This window comes from Dipodomys ordii, unplaced genomic scaffold, assembly GCF_000151885.1.
Source record: "Dipodomys ordii isolate 6190 unplaced genomic scaffold, Dord_2.0 Scaffold50, whole genome shotgun sequence".
Lineage (NCBI taxonomy): Eukaryota > Metazoa > Chordata > Mammalia > Rodentia > Heteromyidae > Dipodomys > Dipodomys ordii.
Genome location: NW_012267266.1, coordinates 8,763,418 through 8,781,094, shown reverse-complemented (window position 1 = coordinate 8,781,094; position 17,677 = coordinate 8,763,418). Strand labels below are relative to the sequence as shown.

General features: G+C 34.0%; 1 protein-coding gene across 1 annotated transcript in view; it reads left to right on the top strand.

Annotated features, from left to right (window-relative positions):
• Positions 1-17,677, top strand: part of Fer (fer (fps/fes related) tyrosine kinase) — a 356,813-nt gene that overhangs the window by 204,557 nt on the left and 134,579 nt on the right. Inside the window, exons 12-14 of the mRNA XM_013020434.1 lie at positions 3,843-3,899; positions 8,931-9,046; positions 11,374-11,468. Of these exons, the coding sequence (XP_012875888.1) occupies positions 3,843-3,899; positions 8,931-9,046; positions 11,374-11,468 (268 nt within the window). The remainder of the gene's footprint in view (positions 1-3,842; positions 3,900-8,930; positions 9,047-11,373; positions 11,469-17,677) is intronic.

The following is a 17,677-nucleotide window of genomic DNA, read 5'->3' as shown; positions in this document are numbered from 1 at the left end:
AAATAAGGATACAGGTGGACCTGTTGCAACAATGAGAAGTACAAGTTGTCATGTCAAAAACGAACTTTACAACTTGGGGTGGGGGAGGATGGGAAGGGATGGGAAGGGTAAACAAAGGAGGAGGCTACAATGCTTGATAAGAAATGTACTCACCATCTTGCCCATGTAATTGTAACCCCTCTGAACAGTATTTTCACAATAAAAAAATTGAAAAAAACAAAACAAAAACACATGCTTGATTACTTGGACCAATTTGCTTGGACTCTTAATTTCAAATATGTACCTCTACCATGTAAAATTCTTTTTCTTTTTTTGGTGGTAGTAGGGCTTGAACTCGACCTGAGCACTGTCCCTCAGCTCTTCAGCTCAAGGCTAGCACTCTACCTCTTGAGCCACAGCACCACTTCCAGTTTTCTGGGTGGTTTATTGGAGATTAGAGTCTCACGAACTTTTTCTGCCCAAGCTGGCTTTGAACCGAGATCCTCAGATCTCAGCCTCCTGAGAAGCTTGGATTATATGCATGAGCCATCAGCGCCCAGCATATAAAGTTCTTTAAGCGGATAACTTCAGGGAGAAATGTCCAGCAGCCAAAGAGACTTGACAGTGATTGATTGGCATAACAAATCATGAATATCTGCACCTTGTGGCCGTCTACCAAGAAGCATGGCTAGTCCTTCAGCCTGAGGAGTATAGTTGGTGATAATCAGCAGGTGCAGAGGACATGCCATATATTTGCTATGCCATTTTCCATTTTCAGGAGACAAAATCTTAGGTTTAGGGTTTTTTTATTTTATTTTTTAATTGAAAAGGTGATATGTTGGGCAGTTACAGTTACCTAGGTAAGACAATGTGTACATTGTTTTTAATCATCATTACTCCATATCTCTATATCCCACTTCCCTCTCCCTGTCCACCCCTCACAAGTTGTAATGTTCATATCCCACATATTGTCAAGTGAGTATCAATGTTGCTGTGGTTCATCCATTGTTCTGCTGTTTCTGTGATTCCTTTTCCCTTCCACATATTGCATTGTCTATTATGCAAAACTTGATGTACAGAAAGCTAAGAGAAATGAAGAAAGAAAATAGAGAAAAAAGAACAAACTATATACTGAGTCTAATGAGCCTCTTGTTTCCATGAGTTGGAGTCGACAATGTTTATTGCAGTATTATTTACCATAGCCAAGATATGGAACCAACCCAAATGCTCCTCGGTAAATGAATGGTTCAAGAAAATGTGGTATATATACACAATGGAATTCTATGCCTCCATCAGAAAGAATGACATTATTCCATTCATAAGGAAATGGAAAGACTTGGAAAAACAATTTTATTAACTGAAGTAAGCCAGATCCAAAGAAAAGCAGGTCACATGATCTCCCTCATTTGTAAGAATTAGGATATGTAGAAGATACTCTTTTTTATTAATAGGTTTTTTTAATTGTGAAAATACCGTGCAGAGGGGTTACAATTACATGAGCAAGGTGATGAGTACATTTTTTTTTTATCAAGCATTGTTGCCTCCTGCTGTGTTTCCCCTTCCCATCCCTGCCCTCATACTCTTAACAGGGGTTCTCAAGAACCCAAATGTTTAGTGGAAAGGACTATACACAGGTTTAGGTTTTAACAGTTTGAAATTGTAATTGGAGTTTATTTCTAGTAATTTGATAGTTTATCCCACCTAGTATACCAATGCAATGTGCAAAGTGATAGCCCTTACTAGAATATGTTTTTTAATAACTTAATTTAGGTGATATTTTAAATTTTTTAAATTTATTTTTTAGTAAAAAAAAAACATCAGAGTTACTATTTGAAAAGGTACTATCACATATTATCTAAGGAAATAAAATAGTATTGAAACCAAAGGATGAGTTTTTAAGGTTACTGATTGTATAATGGTGACACAAAATTAATTGATACTTCTACAAGTATATAAACCTATTTTATTTGAAGCTATTTTATTTGATCACAATTTGAAAGTTTTACTGTAATTTAACTTTGCGTGAACTGAATGTGCAAAGTATATGGTTATAAGATTATAATCTAGTAAACCTAATGACGATTAATTTAGATAGCAAAATCATTTGAAATAAATCACAGTAGTCATAAAATATTTTTAGATTATAGCTTGAAACTTGAAAGAGTATAAACCCAGTTTGTTTCAATTAATTGATGATAATCTTTGAATGTGAAGGAGTCAAATGCATTACCTTAAATACATTATTTTATTTTGAGGGGCAATACAAGTTACAAAAATGATTAGGTAGGACATAAATATTGGAGTTAGATATAGGAGGAAACACTGACCTTGTCTCCCAGCCTTAGCACCCTTACAGTGAGTGCCTACTTGCTGTTCACTGAGACTCATTAAAGAGTAATTATCATGGCTGAACTTTATTTCAGCGTAGGATTTATGCAAAAAAAAAAAAAAAACAGTAGGAACAGGGATGCCAAGAAAAACACAGGCTTTCTTGTTCAATTTATGCAGGAATTTTCTGGGCATGCCATTCAATCTGCAAGCTACATATGTGATGTCCTTGCTAAGGAAACCACATTTGAATCTTAAATTCCAAGTTTCTATGTAACTACTATATCACATACATAATCTATGATATATATGGACATATATATACATATATATGGAAACTTATTGTTGCAATCCATATTGTAGGTCATAATTTTGACTTAGTATATTTTTTGTAATGGTGAGAAGCTACATTTTAGTATTGATTAAAGCACATAAATCATGAATAAAATATTTTACTCCAGTCACAGTTGCCTTCCCATTCCTACCCCTCTCATTTTTTTCAGTTGTATTCCTTCTTTTCAATCTCTTGTTATCTTCAATTATATTCATTACCAGTCCCATTTCTAATTTTTTCTTGATCTATAAGTTCCTCCTTAAAAATATTACAACACATAAAACAATGTCAGAAAGTTAATAGCTGTGATTTTTTTTAAACTTTTTTTATTGTAAAAAATAGTGTACAGAGGGTTACAGTAACATGCGTAAGGTAATGAGTACGTTTCCTATTGAGCATTGTTACCTCCTCCTTTGTTTATCCCCTACCATCCCTTTCCTCCCCACCTCTCTAACTCCTCCCCACCCCAAGTTGTAAGTTCGTTTTTAACATAGTGTCTTGTACATCTCATTGTTACAGTGGGTCAACCTGCATCCTATTTCTAGCTGTGATTCTTATATGCTAAAATATTCCCTTAAATTGTGATCAAGTCTTGGATAAGATTGTGGGATGCTGCTTTATAATAGTGGGATGCTGCTTTATAATGGCATATTTGCATTACTGGTGTGGTCCATCTAGTGACAGTGTAATTGATGTTTGTTGCTTTATTACAGCATAGGAAATAACTTGGGAAAGAAATGAGACTTCATACAGTGTGATAGAAAACTATAACTCACAGCCAGTTTATATGTAGAAAAGTTAGTGCTTAGTGATATGATTTGTGTAGCAAAATTGCTTTAAGATCACACAAAAATTGAAAATTATGCCTTGCAAATGAAACTCATTCATGTACTTATGACAAAACTTTAAGGACAAGTAATAACATAGCCAGTGCTTTATAGTTAGTGAAAAATACATGCTGTGTTCTAGTTAAAGCAATACTATCATTTTGAAAACTGAGATTTCTGATAAAACTTGGGCATACTGTAGTCACATTTCTTAAAGTGGCTTTACAGCATCTTGAAGTTATAACTTCTTAGTGCACTGTTGATTGGACAATTTGAATGAAATATCCTTTTAGTGTCTCAGATGAATTTTCTTACAGGAAATTTATTCTTACCTGGACTAAGCCATGTTTTGTTTTGTTTTTCTTCTGCCACAGGATAAGAAATGGATTCTCAATCATGAAGATGTCACCTTGGGAGAACTACTAGGCAAGGTACATAATCAACTGAGCTAAATAATGAAGTCTTTACATTTTCTGGGGATTCTTCAGTTTTTTGTTCCTGTGAAGCTTTATAAAAAATTCACCACACAGCAAGTTTCTTTAGTACTAATCTAAAAGAAGACAATACCACATCTGTTACAAGTATTAAGATACTCACTGAAATAGATGCATGAAAATCTTATGCTTAAAGAGAATTCTTTTTAAAATAGTGTATGTTTTCTCAAAGGTTATAATAATTTTAATACCATTTAATAAAACCAAAACTATTGAGGTGTGATTTGAAAAGAACCTACCAGATTATAAAGTTAAACTAAATCCCAGTAGTCTTTAAACAAACAAAACAAAACTGGTTATGTAATACTCCAGAAAAAGTAAAGTACTACTCTTCAGAGTTTCAAGATTGTTTATAAGACCATTGTGCATATTACTTCAGTGGAAAAATAATTTTGAAAGGACAGGTTTCAACATGACAATCTGTTTTGTAATTGTAACTAGCTATACTAGTGATCAGAGAGGGCAGATTCGTGTAAGTGCCTTTCCTTCCAACCTAGTTGAAGGTGTTTCTAATTCATAAGCCATATTCTAGCATAATGTGTACCAATAAAGTTAGATATTTGATAGTTAAACTGTTTAAGTGTATAATTTTATTTGTAATTGAATTTTAGTGGATAAATATTTGTCAAATGACTTAGGAATACTTGTCTATGAAGCTTTAGTTTCATGGTATACTGTTAAAATTTGTGATAAATTCAGATACTTTGTGAAAAGTATACATAATTTATGGATGCTAACCCCTACACTAAGGCTCAGCACTTCAAATAACATGATGTGATTATCCATTACTTTTCACTTGAATATATATGTGGTAAATTGACTATGTTCCTTGTTTTACAAAAAGCTCTGTTTAAATAGTAGATCCTTGAAGTACTCTAGTTTGCTAATTTTTGTCATCTATTATTTTAAAATATATTTTCCAAGTAGAAGCGTTGAGTTGCTATTTGAAAGCAGATCCAGTGCTAATGTACTTAGTTTCTCAGGATAAAGAACTGAAAGTAGCAGCTGGTATGTTTGCTGCTTCTGTGCTATGCTCCTCTAATTCTTGAGGAAATATGTCCACTGTCTGTTATTGGTGACCCAGTAGATGTGACTGAATCAAAAATTATTACAAAGAAGCATTCACCTGTAATCCCAGAAATTCAGGAGGCAAACCAGGTGGATGTCTAGAGGCCAGCCAGGAAAAAAATTAGGAGAGTCTATCTTAAAACTGAAAGGATTGGAGGCAGGGCTCAAGTGTTAGAACATTTACATTGAATATAAAACCCCTAGATACAATCCCTAGCACAGAAGAGAAAAAAGAAACACAAAACAGAAGGAAAAAGTAACTCAAATAAACTTTCATAAAAATACGAATAAATAATTTGGAAGTGGCGCTGTGGCTCAAGTGGTAGAGCGCTAGCTTTCAGCTGAAGAGCTGAGGGACAGTGCCCAGGCCCAGAGTTCAAGACCCATGACGGACCAAAAAAAAAATTACAAATAAATATTTAATCATCAAAGACACATTATTTCAGTACTCTGGGAAAATATTTTTAATTAAAGAAAAAGATTTTGTAATTAATTTCATAATTTTTTAGTTTCTTCTAAAGTATAACTTATCAGAAACAATGTTCTCCTTAGTAAGGATATCTCAAAGAATAAATCCTTTCACACTGACTAGGCAGTAGTATGTCAGTCTTGATAAATTTAATGATTTTAAGAAAATACTGAAATGGAGCTTAAGTTCATGTAATACTTTTAATACTGGAGCATGATTTTGATTTAATATTTTCACCACCTTTTCTGTTGTCATTGTTTTTTTTTTCAGGTAAGGGGTAGGTTTATTTAGTAGACCTGCTGGGACCAGGCAAGGTTGGCACTCCACGCAGCTGGGAAAGGCCTGGGAAAGAGAGAGAGCTGGGAAAGAGAGAGAAAAGAGCTAGAAAAGAGCAGAGAGAGAGCTGGGAAAGAGAAGAGAAGGAAAGAGCTAGAAAAGAGCAGAGAGAGCTCATTGTGTTTTTTGTTTGTTTTGCCAGTTCTGGGCTTGGACTCAGGGCCTAAGCACTGTCCTTGAACTTCTTTTGCTCAAGGCTAGCACTGTACCACTTGAGCCACAGTATGACTTCCAGCTTTTTCTGTTTATGTGGTACTAAGGAATCAATCCCAGGGTTTCATGCATGCTAGATTTAGCATTCCTATAGGGTCAAAACAGTAGGTTGGCTACTAAATGAAGTAAGAAATATAGACAGAAGATGAGATGATTAAAACAGATTGTATCCAAAAAATGAACTATTGATAATAACAAAGTTTAAGGTATGACTTTAGCAAATAGATTCATTATAAGAGCAGTAGAGGAGATAGGCTTATGAAACTGAAGTTTTACAATGTGATAGGACCTATGTCTATTGAAATTAACAAGAATTAACACAGGGGCATACTGTATAGAGTATATAGTGACATACAAATTATCAGTGAAGGATGGAAAGTAGTTTCATATTCAATAGGTGGCAGCCACAGTGATTGATAGTAAGAGATAGATATTATTGAATGGAAATGGTTCAAGCTAAGAGGTTTTAGGAATGCAGGAGAGAGGATTGTGGCCGTAGGAAAAAACAACAACAAAAAACAAAACCACAACAAAAAACAAAACCAACTATTTCACCTCCACGGGAGTGGTAGGATTAAATGAGGAGCAAAATTCATCACTCAAGTTTAGAGGACAAAGGACAACTTATTATCATTTGAGTGCCTCCAACAGGAATCAGGATCCTGTGGGATCAGAATGGCCTTATGGGGAATCATCAAACTTCAGGGTACCAATTTGATGGAATGTGAATTCTGGAAGGCACAGTGGAAGTTTGAAAGAGAAAGGAGATTTGAGGAGAACTGGATGAGCACTTAGAGGAGGGGAGATAAAGATTAACCCTAAGGACCAAGATCTTATGACAAGCAGCTTGATGAGATTTGCCCTCAAGGACTTAATGAAGTCATACTTTTTGAATGTTGGGAATGTTGAGTATCCTAGGCTGTATCATAACCAATTTGGCCTGAAAGTAGATCGTCTGGGAAAGCATAATCTTTTATCAGATTGGAGATTAGCTCCTTGAACACCATTGATAGAATTGAAGTTCTCTGGGTAATGGCTGTCAAATAAATGTTTAAAGTTTTCAAACACCCCACAAAGGCCAATGCTTGTTATATAAGGCTGAAACCTTTAGAAAGAGGTGAATGAACAACAGAGTGAGGAGCGTTCTGAAGAGGGAGAATAGTCTTCAGAAGAAAGTCCTAATGAAGGAGGAAGCATAATAAATGAAACTAAAGATTAGATCACCTTTTCTCTGAGGGCAGGTGAATGTTTTCCATAAAGGAAAAAAGTGTAGAAAATGATGACACATATTTTGTGATTACCAAATAAAAGCTAAGAAATGACAATAATGAGAGGATGGATATTGAGGAAAGCAATAGTCTAATCAAAGTTTTCTCTAGCAAAGATCATTCTGTCTGGCACTGCTGCTGTTGATGGATCTGAGTATTGACCAAGTAAAGGTGAAAAAAGTTGAGACAGGTACTGTCTCTGAGGGTACTGTTTCGGAGATGCAATAGGGAAAGACTGAAGTATTGAGGGGAGCTAAATACTTACATGGAAAATGGTAGGATCTTTTTCCTTTCAATAGTATTGCTATAGGCTAGGCTTGTCTTTAACTTAAAATCCTTTTGCCTCAGCTACCTGAGTGCTGGTATTTTAGGCATGTTCCACTATACTTGGTCCAGAATGATAGTTATAATAACTGAGAAAATAATGTATTCAAGAAGAATTTTTTGATGAGTAAAATGAGTTTTAGAAAAAATGAATTATAAGTGTTTAAGAATCACTCGGATAAGAGGTTAGGCAACAATTCTGTAGAACAATAATATTTACTCTCAGATAAATTTTATGAATTATTGATAATTAAGTAAATTATTTGATAATTGTTGGATAAATCTTGAGAAAAGAGATACTCAAATTTTCTTTGTTGTAGTTGATTATAAGCATTTAATATGTTGAGAATTCAAACCATAGCTTTTATTTAAAAACAATTTAAGAACTGAATATTAGATGAAAAAGTATACATGAATATGGGACTTTTTTAGAAAAACATTTTAAAAATAAAACATTTAAAATATGTAGATTTGAGAGGATGAGTTATATTGTCTTAAAATTCTAAAACTCAACAACCAACAGATTTACTTCACTTACATCTTGCTCAACAGTATTGTAATATTTACATATTGTGACGATGGCTATATAAAATTCATGAATATGCATAGAAATATCTAAAAGAATTTTCAAAAATAGTTGTGCTCGTGTATTAGCTTTAAGATCATTATTGTACTGTTTTGTATTTTAAAAGAGTAAATTTACTTCAGAATTTATTAGTCTGAACATTCTAAATGTTACATTGAAATAGATGTAGGCCTATCAGTCAGTTCATCCTTGGTGACACTAACACTTGAGTTAGCACCCCTCCTCCTGGACCCGGTGGGGAGATGGACAGGCTACGGCAGCAGCTACTGATGAGCCCTTCTGTTCCTCGACTCCACTGCCTGCCTTCACTTATTGTTCACAAACTGCTCTGACATGGATGTCAGTTTTAGTTTCTTCTTGGAACTTCATTAACTTATAAATTTTAAACCAAATAAAATGTAATATTTAGGGGATAAACTAGTTGGAAGGAGTCACATGCCTCTGAGAACATCCATTTGAGTCTCTCCTTTATTCTTTCTCACCATTTTCTTTTCAGTTTTCCTTTGTCCTCAGTCTTCTATATGGTTAATGTGGGAACAGTATATTCAAGGTTGAAGAGTTTGTAAGAACAGAATCAACTGTCTTTATTTTCATGCAAAGCTAACTTATCAACTCAAAATGTTTTGTTACCTGTTTTCCTTGTTTTTGACACACTGACATGCTATAATTACCAGACCAAACATTGCATGTGTTTTTGTTTTCAGGGAAATTTTGGTGAAGTGTATAGGGGTACGTTAAAGGATAAAACTTCTGTTGCTGTTAAAACATGTAAAGAAGATCTTCCTCAGGAACTGAAAATAAAATTTTTACAAGAAGCCAAGTGAGTTTTCTAATATAGTACAAAATATGCCCTTAATAATTAATTATAATGTTTGTTATTCATGAGGCATTCATAACTTATTAAAAAGTAATCTTGAACACATTTTGAATTGTGACTTGTTGAAGGAGTAAGTAAACACTATTAGGAACTCATAAATAAACACTTTCACAATGTGAGAAAATTTCTGGTTTTGAGGTAGACTGTAAATCAATTAGAAAATCACGGTAAGAACAGGTGTTAAAAAACATGACTGTTTTCTAAATCCTTAAATACATTTGTTTTATTAAGTATGCATATACATTTTGTAATCTTGTGATTTTTCTTCACAATCATACATATAAAAGATTTTTATCCTTGTTCTTTTAGGTAGATGTTTATATTCCTTAGATAATATCTTTTGACTTTCTGTTTCTGCTTATTAGCTCTGAAAATCATACATTTCTTTAGCTAACAGTCCAGAATTTGTTCAAAAATTTACATACTATTTCTTTTCTAATTCACTTTGTAAGTGGATTCCTTTATTTTAGTAAAATTTAATGATCCACCTTGCTATACTGAATTGAAAATACTTAAATAGGGCGATGATTTGAATAAATTAATTGGATGGACATGTTGAAAATGGATGCAATGATGGGTGGTGGGTGGATGCTTGAACAAGGATGATACACAAATCTATAAATTTTGTGCATGGGAACATAGAGGAAATGGCTGAGAGACAATAATAAATCCCATGACATGGATTATTTTGTGTAAATTTCTATACTCATTTAACACTAAATATTGTAGGAATGGATCAAATTAATTGGATGCAGTATTAAGTACCTGTAGAATTAAGAATCTGTACAATTATACAATTTTTAAAATATATACTATTGAAAATCAGAAAACTGACAAATTAAAAACTGTTCTATATTCTTGAAATTTATAGTCTCATTATTTTACAATTCATAGGTGTTCTCATGATAAAAGGCTGTGTCTAATATTATTTTCAAAAGTATTTAAATTTCTTAATTTGTAACTTTTGCAAAGTGGACTTCAATTTCTTTTAAAGTGAAATTATGGAGTTTTATGTAAAATGTAAAATTTTCTTTTCCATGCAACCCTCTTCAATAGACTTATCTATGTTCCTGGCTGCCTATTTTGTGCAGTTTCTTTACTCACCTTCATAACTAAAAATATAACATTCTTCAAACTTTATTGTCTCAGAAATTTCAAGCTTCAAGGCATTCTAGAATATTTCCTTTAATCTCTAGGATTTTTCCCTGTCTGACTACATTTACAAATCATTATTTTAACATTTTTTTTGCTCTTCCTCTGACTTAGTTGAACAATTACAAAACACACATAATTTGTTAAATTTTACTTTTTTTATTTTAATTTTTGTACTAATGAGTTGTCAGCATAATGTATCTTGGGCCAGAGTTATTTTTGCATTCTTCTTCAGAAAGACTATTGTAATTTTTACATAGAAGTGAGTTTATATAGAATAAGAAGAACTAAAACTTAAAATCAAGGCAAATGGGTATCTAATATATTTTAGCTCATACTTTTATTAGAGTCCTGTGTATAGTTTATTGATATAACCTGTGATGAAATTTCACCTTCACCCAAATGAAGTTTGTACTCCTTCAACTGAAGCTTATACTGAAACTGATATAAAATTTTTAAATCTTTTGCCATGTTTCTCAAAAGTTTTGTATTTCTATCATTTAAATTGAAAATAATCTCAAGAAATAATTTACTATGATATCTAGTGAAGGTAGTCTTTGTAGTATTTACCAGGGAGTGATAATTTTTGGAGAACATAAAATACTTGGAAGTTCTATTTTTTTTGTTCTTATTTATGATGATTATTCAGAGTGAGTAACAACTTTTAAATGGGTGCTTAATTGAATTAATAATTGACTCATATCCAGATAGGAATCATGTCTGCAATCCTCATGTCTGCAATTCTCACTACTCAAGAGGTTGAGACCTTGAGGATTGTATTCAAAGCTAGGCAGAAAAGTTTAAAAGACTACATCTCCAATTAGCAAAATGTTGGCCAGGGCTTATGGCTCAAGTTGTAGAATAACAGATGTGGGCAATAAACTGAACAAGAGTAGGACACAAAATTCAAGTGCAGAAATGTAAAAAATAATTTTCTCATTTAGGTTATATTATCAGTATTTATCAATACTAGTTTATATACATCCTATTTGTCATCATTTTGGGTCACACTTATATTTTAATAATTAGGATTAATGAGTATTCTACTTGTCCAGACCTTTATCAGCTAATGCATGATTTTCTTTATTCAAATGCTTGTTCTTATAATTTCTCTCTAGAATTCTCAAGCAATATGATCATCCCAATATTGTGAAACTTATAGGAGTTTGCACACAAAGACAGCCTGTCTACATCATCATGGAACTTGTCCCAGGTAATGTGATTTGAAGGTTTGCTTGATGACATTTTAATGTCATGTTTTATTGCATTGTTTGTGTTCAGTCTCTTTGATTTCTCCTTGTAATGTTTCCAAGGATTTTATATAACATTTTTCTGATAACAAAAGAACTTGTATATTTATACAACATTTTTATAGGTTATAATACTGTGCTGTTTTTTAGAAAATGTCAGCCAACATATTTTGGGCATGGATTTATTAGAGTTTGGTATGGAATTGAGGTTTTTTTTTTTTTTTCTTTTTGGGTCCAGTCGTGGGGCCTGAACTCTGGGCCTGGGCGCTGTTTCTCAGCTCTTCAGCTCAAGGCTAGCGCTCTACCACTTGAGCCACAGCCCCACTTCTGGCATTTTTCTTTTTCCTTATGTGGTACTGAGGAATAGAACCCAGGGCCTCAGGCATGCAAGGCAAGTGCTCTACCACTGAATCACCTTCCCAGCCCTGGAATTGAGTTTTATATAATGTTTTTGTATGAAAAGCTGTTGAGAAAGGCAGTTACTTAGTGTGGCATTATTAATTAAATTGCTGTCTTATTTACTCCCTATATATCAGTTTCCAAGTACATTTCCACTTACCTTCTTTGTGACACTTACGATAATCTCATGGTACTTTGGGTCACTTGTGACATATGAGCTTCTATATGTAGACACATGACAGGATGGTCATGTAGAAATTTCTCTTTTATGATTTCTGGTTAACTTGGAACAACAAAAAGACAACCCTACTAGTATGTGTTTTTTGTTCTCATTGTCTATCTTATGGTTGTAGAAATTTCAAAGATAAAATTTATTTCAATCACATTTACAATTCTGATATTTATTAACTAAAAATTGCTTTAACTTTTTGGGTTTTACTTTTAATAACTACTCATTTTAAAAGAAGAAATTTAAAGGAATATGAAAAATATTCATAATTTTGCAATTAATGAACTATGAGCCTAATATAGATTGTTTATTAAACACTGCTCATATGAAATTTCTTTAGTGTTTAGGATTCTTAGTCCTGTACATCATCTTACTTACTACTTCAGTTTTTTCAGTATTTCCGTATAACTGTAGAACTAATAGGTTATCTTCATCCTTATCTTAATGACATTATCTGTGTTGGGTACTTTATATGTTGGCTGTGTCAGCCCTGTTTATTTCTGTATTTTAAGGTAGCTTTCAGTATTGTGAAATGGGAAAGATACAATTCAAAATTTTAAGAATTGAATAGAATATAGTTGACACTATTGACACACATGCAAACGAATCCCTTGGTTAGTAAGGAATTGCATGGAGAAGACCCCTCTTGGAAGAGGGGGCAGACTAAATGGGGATTATGAGTGGCAAGCCAGGGAATATGGATGCAAATTTCAGATGTTATGTCTAAGTTGAATTAGACAGTGGAAGTTTTATACAAAAACGATATCCTGATAGGTAACTTCTGTTGATATTTTGAAAATGTAATGACAGGTAGAAAATTAAATGAATGTTCAACAATCTAATTATGGCTAGGCACTAATGATCCTAGCTCACACCTGTAATCCTAGCTACTCAGGAGGTAGAGATCTGAGGACCATAGTTCGGAGCCAGCCTGGTCAGAAAAGTCTCAGGGAGACTCTTATCTGCAGCAAACTGCTCAGAAAAAGCCAAAAGTGGTGCTGTGGCTGAAGTGGTAGAGCACTAACCTTGAGCACAAAGAGGTTCAGGGACAACACCCAGGCCCTGAGTGCAAGCTCCAGGACTGGCATTAAAAAAAAATCAAATTATAGCCCTAAGCTGATTTCTACTAGCAGTGTCTTAGTGTGTGTTTATTTTGCTTTTCCAGGAAGATATTTACTGTAGATCCTTTGGATTTTCTTCTTTTTAAATTTAATCATAAGAATCATGGTGTAACACTGCTTCAGGACTCTCCATTATTTAAAAAAATTAATCCAAAGGTGGTATACAGAGGGGTTACAATTTCATAAGTCAGGTAAAGAGTGCATTTCTTTTTGAACAGCATCACTCTCTCCCTCATTTTCTCCTATTTTTTTCTCTCCCGACCCCTGTCCCCTTTCAAGTTGCATAGTTCATTTCCAATATAGTGTCTAGTGAGTATCACTGTTGAATTAAGTTCTCCCTTTGTCTCACCGCTTCTGTGCTTCCCCTTACTGTCCCCAAATCAGATAAACTTACATAACAAAAGGTACAGAAATTAAAAACAGTGACAAAAGGGGAAAACAGAAAAAAAACACATAAAAATCCTCTTATTTCCATTTGTTGGAGTTCATTTCCATAAGCATCTTTTTATATGATCATATGCACATGGGGTTCATGGTTTCCCTCATTTGTAGTAATTAGAATGTGCCCATAAACTACAAGTAAACACAATGGATAGTAAAAGATGAAAAATTACACTTGGACATGATAAACAGGACATTCACACAGTAAGACCAAAGGAAGATATTCTTTGCAGAGGATCACCACTTGGTTGTTTTTTTGTTTTTGTTTTTTTTTTTGGTCACTCATGGGGCCTAAACTCTGGGCCTTGACACTGCCCCTCAGCTCTTCAGCTAGGGCTCTTATCACTTGAGCCACAGCGCCACTTCTGGCTTTTTCGGCTTATGTGGTGCTGAGGAATACGAACCCAGGGCCTCATGCATGCAAGGCAAACACTCTACCACTGAGCCACCTTCCCAGCCCCTACCACTTCTTTTTAAAGGAAACTTGTGTTGGGTTTATTGTTTCATAGTCATCTATATATTTCTACCTCTCCTTTATAATAACTATAGAGTATTTGATTTTGTGAATTTACATAATTTATCCAACCAGTAATTTCCTTTTTTAAAATCTTTTGAGAAGAGCTCTCAGTAACTTTGAACTCTTAGTAAAAGTCATTTAAAAGTAGGACAAAAACTCAGCGGTAGGATTGTTGGATCAAAGTTGACATACATTTTGATTTATAGTAAATGTTTTAGCTTTCCATTGCTGTGTAACAAATTGTCACAGTTGGGAGCTCTAATCCACTACCAGGCTTATTCAGATGTTGGCAGAATCCATTTGCCTGCAGCTATTATTTTGAGTTTACTATTTCTATCTACTGACAATCAGATGTGGGTGTCTTTCATCTTTATTCCTTTTCTCCTTGTCTGTGCATCTTTAATGCTAGTACTAGCCTGTCAAAATCTTCAAGTGTTTTGAATTTCTCTGGCTTAAAATTTTCTATTACAAGTTAAAGAATCATGGCTACTATTTTAAAAAGGGCTCCTATGACTGGATCAGGTCCTGATAATCTCCCTATTTTAGATTGGGTTTACTTTGGGACAAAGCATTTTTATGAGAAAGGTATGTTCATCACATCCGCAGAGTACAGGGGTTAGTGTTTGGGAGGCCTCTTGATCTGTCTTCTAGAGTAAAATTTTCCAAATTTCCTTAAAAGATTTGTAAAACCTGAAACCATGATGAATTTTTCACTCTGTTCTATTAAATGACCATTCGTTCATCTTGAAATATCATTGCTTGTTTCTACTCAGGCATGATTTTTTGTTTATTTTTTATTATTGTGAAAATAGCATAGAGAGGGGTTACATTTACATGGGCAAGATATTGAGTACATTTCTTATCAAGCATTTTTGCCTCCTCCTTTGTTTCCCCATACCATCCCTTCCCCTCTCCACCCTCCCACGCCCACACCACCACGATTATCCCCCCACGCCCCACCCCGCCAAAGTTGTAAAGTTCCTTTTTCCACATAACATCTTGTACATCTTTTTGTTGTAATGGGTCCACCTGAAACCCTATTTAAACAGTTTGTTTTTTCCCTTCCCCTCCACAAATTATACCAACATCAAATACAGTGAAAGCAGGGCTTATACCCTGGGGGAGGGACATACAAAGCAACAAAGAAATCATCTTATAAATATGTTAGAAACAATTGCAAGAAAAAATAAACACTTGAATCTTTATTTTGGGGTTCATTTCGCCTAATATCAACTTGTCTGACAGTTTCTGTTTGTCTCCGACATACACTAGTTATTGCAAATAAGGGAAACCATGGGACCTATGTTTCTTTGGGCCTGGCTTACTTCACTTAATATAATTTTTTCCCAGTCTTTCCATTTCCTAACAAATGGGGCAATGCCATTCTTTCTGATGGAGGCATAGAATTCCATTGTGTATATATACCACATTTTCTTTTTCTCTTTTGTGAAAATACCGTACAGAGTGGTTGCAATTACATGGGCAAGATAATGAGTACATTTTTTTTCTTTTCTCTTTTTTTATTGTGAAAATACTGTACAGAGGGGTTACAATTATATGGGCAAGATAATGAGTACATTTCTTATCTAGCATTATAGCCTCCTCCTTTGTTTCCCCTTCCCATCCCTTCCCATCTTCTCCCTGCCCCCCACCCATCCTCCCCGACATCAAACACAGTGAAAGCAGGGGTTATACTGTGGGGGAGGGACATACAAAGCAACAAAGAAATAATCTTAAAAATGTGTTAGAAACAATCACATGAAAGAAAAGAAAACATTTAAATACATACATAGCTTAGGGTTCATTTCCCTAACATCACCTTATCTGACCTTTTCTGCTTGACTCATACATATACTTGATATTGCAAATAAGGGAAACCATGGGACCTATGTTTCTTTGGGCCTGGCTTACTTCACTTAATATAATTTTTTCTCAGCCTTTCCATTTCCTAACAAATGGGGCAATGTCATTCTTTCTGATGGTGGCATAGAATTCCATTGTGTATATATACCACATTTTCTTGATCCATTCATCTACTGAGGGGCATCTGGGTTGGTTCCATATCTTAGCTATGGTAAATAATGCTGCAATAAACATAGTTGTGCTGGTAGCTTTAGTATGGCCTTGTTTGTGATCATTTGGGTAAATGCCCAAAAGTGGGATTGCTAGGTCATAGGGGAGCTCTATGTGGATCAGGCATGATTTTGTAGCATAATTTTTTAGTTATTTGGAAAATAATCTCCTCATTCAACTTTTCAGCTTTTCAAATAGTGATACAGTTCATTATACTATATCAAAAGACCATATTTATTTCACAGCTAGTCTAATTTGAACATTAATGGAAAACTGGCAAGCTCATGGTGGAAGATACTTGTTTTGTAAAATAATAATTTTCATTTGAGCTTGGGTTTTTTTTCACATGTAACAAAAACTTTTTATGAAGCACTTCATTGACTTTCTAGAAAATAAGTATTAAACATTGAAATTTTTGACATTATTAGTTGTTACTCTTTGAGAACATCCTGGGATATAATTGATATCTACTGAAGTACAGCATTCATGAAGTCTCTATATATTAAAATTTAGGTGCATTATTTCGAAATCATTACTATGATCAAGGTAATGCACACACATATCACTCAAAATTTTTCTCATGAATCTTGGTGGTTCTTTCTTTGTAGGCCTTCATATGCCTAAGTTGGCCAGTAACTCATGGCATTAGTTTGAATTTCTTAGAACTTAAATGGAATTATAAAATAAGTTCCCGTTTTGTCTAAAGTCTTCTGAGGATAATAATTTTGAGATTCATATTTTAATAGCTATCAGTGACTACGTTGTTTTAATTGTTGTGTTGTATTCCATGATATGAATATACCGTAGCTTATCTCTTCAGATATTGATAGACTTCTGAGTGGCTTTCACTTCGAAGTTGATGTGAGTATTCCTGTTGAAATTGTATGCACATGTGCTTTCATTTTTTAAAGAAAATTAATTAATTTTTTGGGGGTCAGTTTTGAGGCTTGAACTCTGGGTGTGGGCGCTGTCCCTGTACTCTTCAGGTTAAGATGAGCGCTCTACTGCTTGAGCCACAGTGCAACTTCTGTGTTTTCATTTTTCTTGTGAAACCAACTAGTAGTTAGATATTTTTGTGGGAGAATCTATAGGGCTCCATTCTATAATTCTTCAACATATGCACAGATATGCAAATGACTTTCTTTAGGCAAACAGAAATTTTCATCTTAGTTATTTTTCTCTACTGGGAGTCAAAATGTAAAGGGGAGATTTAGAAAAGCATAGGTTAAAAGCAAGATTTAATAAGTGCTCAGTGTGTAACATATAAACCATTTCCAAAATGCTTTATACAAAGATTTTATATACTTCAATACTTGTCAGATAATTGAGCTCTTTGGAGTCATAAACCCAAAATATGTTTAAACCAGAGACATGTTTAGGAAAATTATAAAC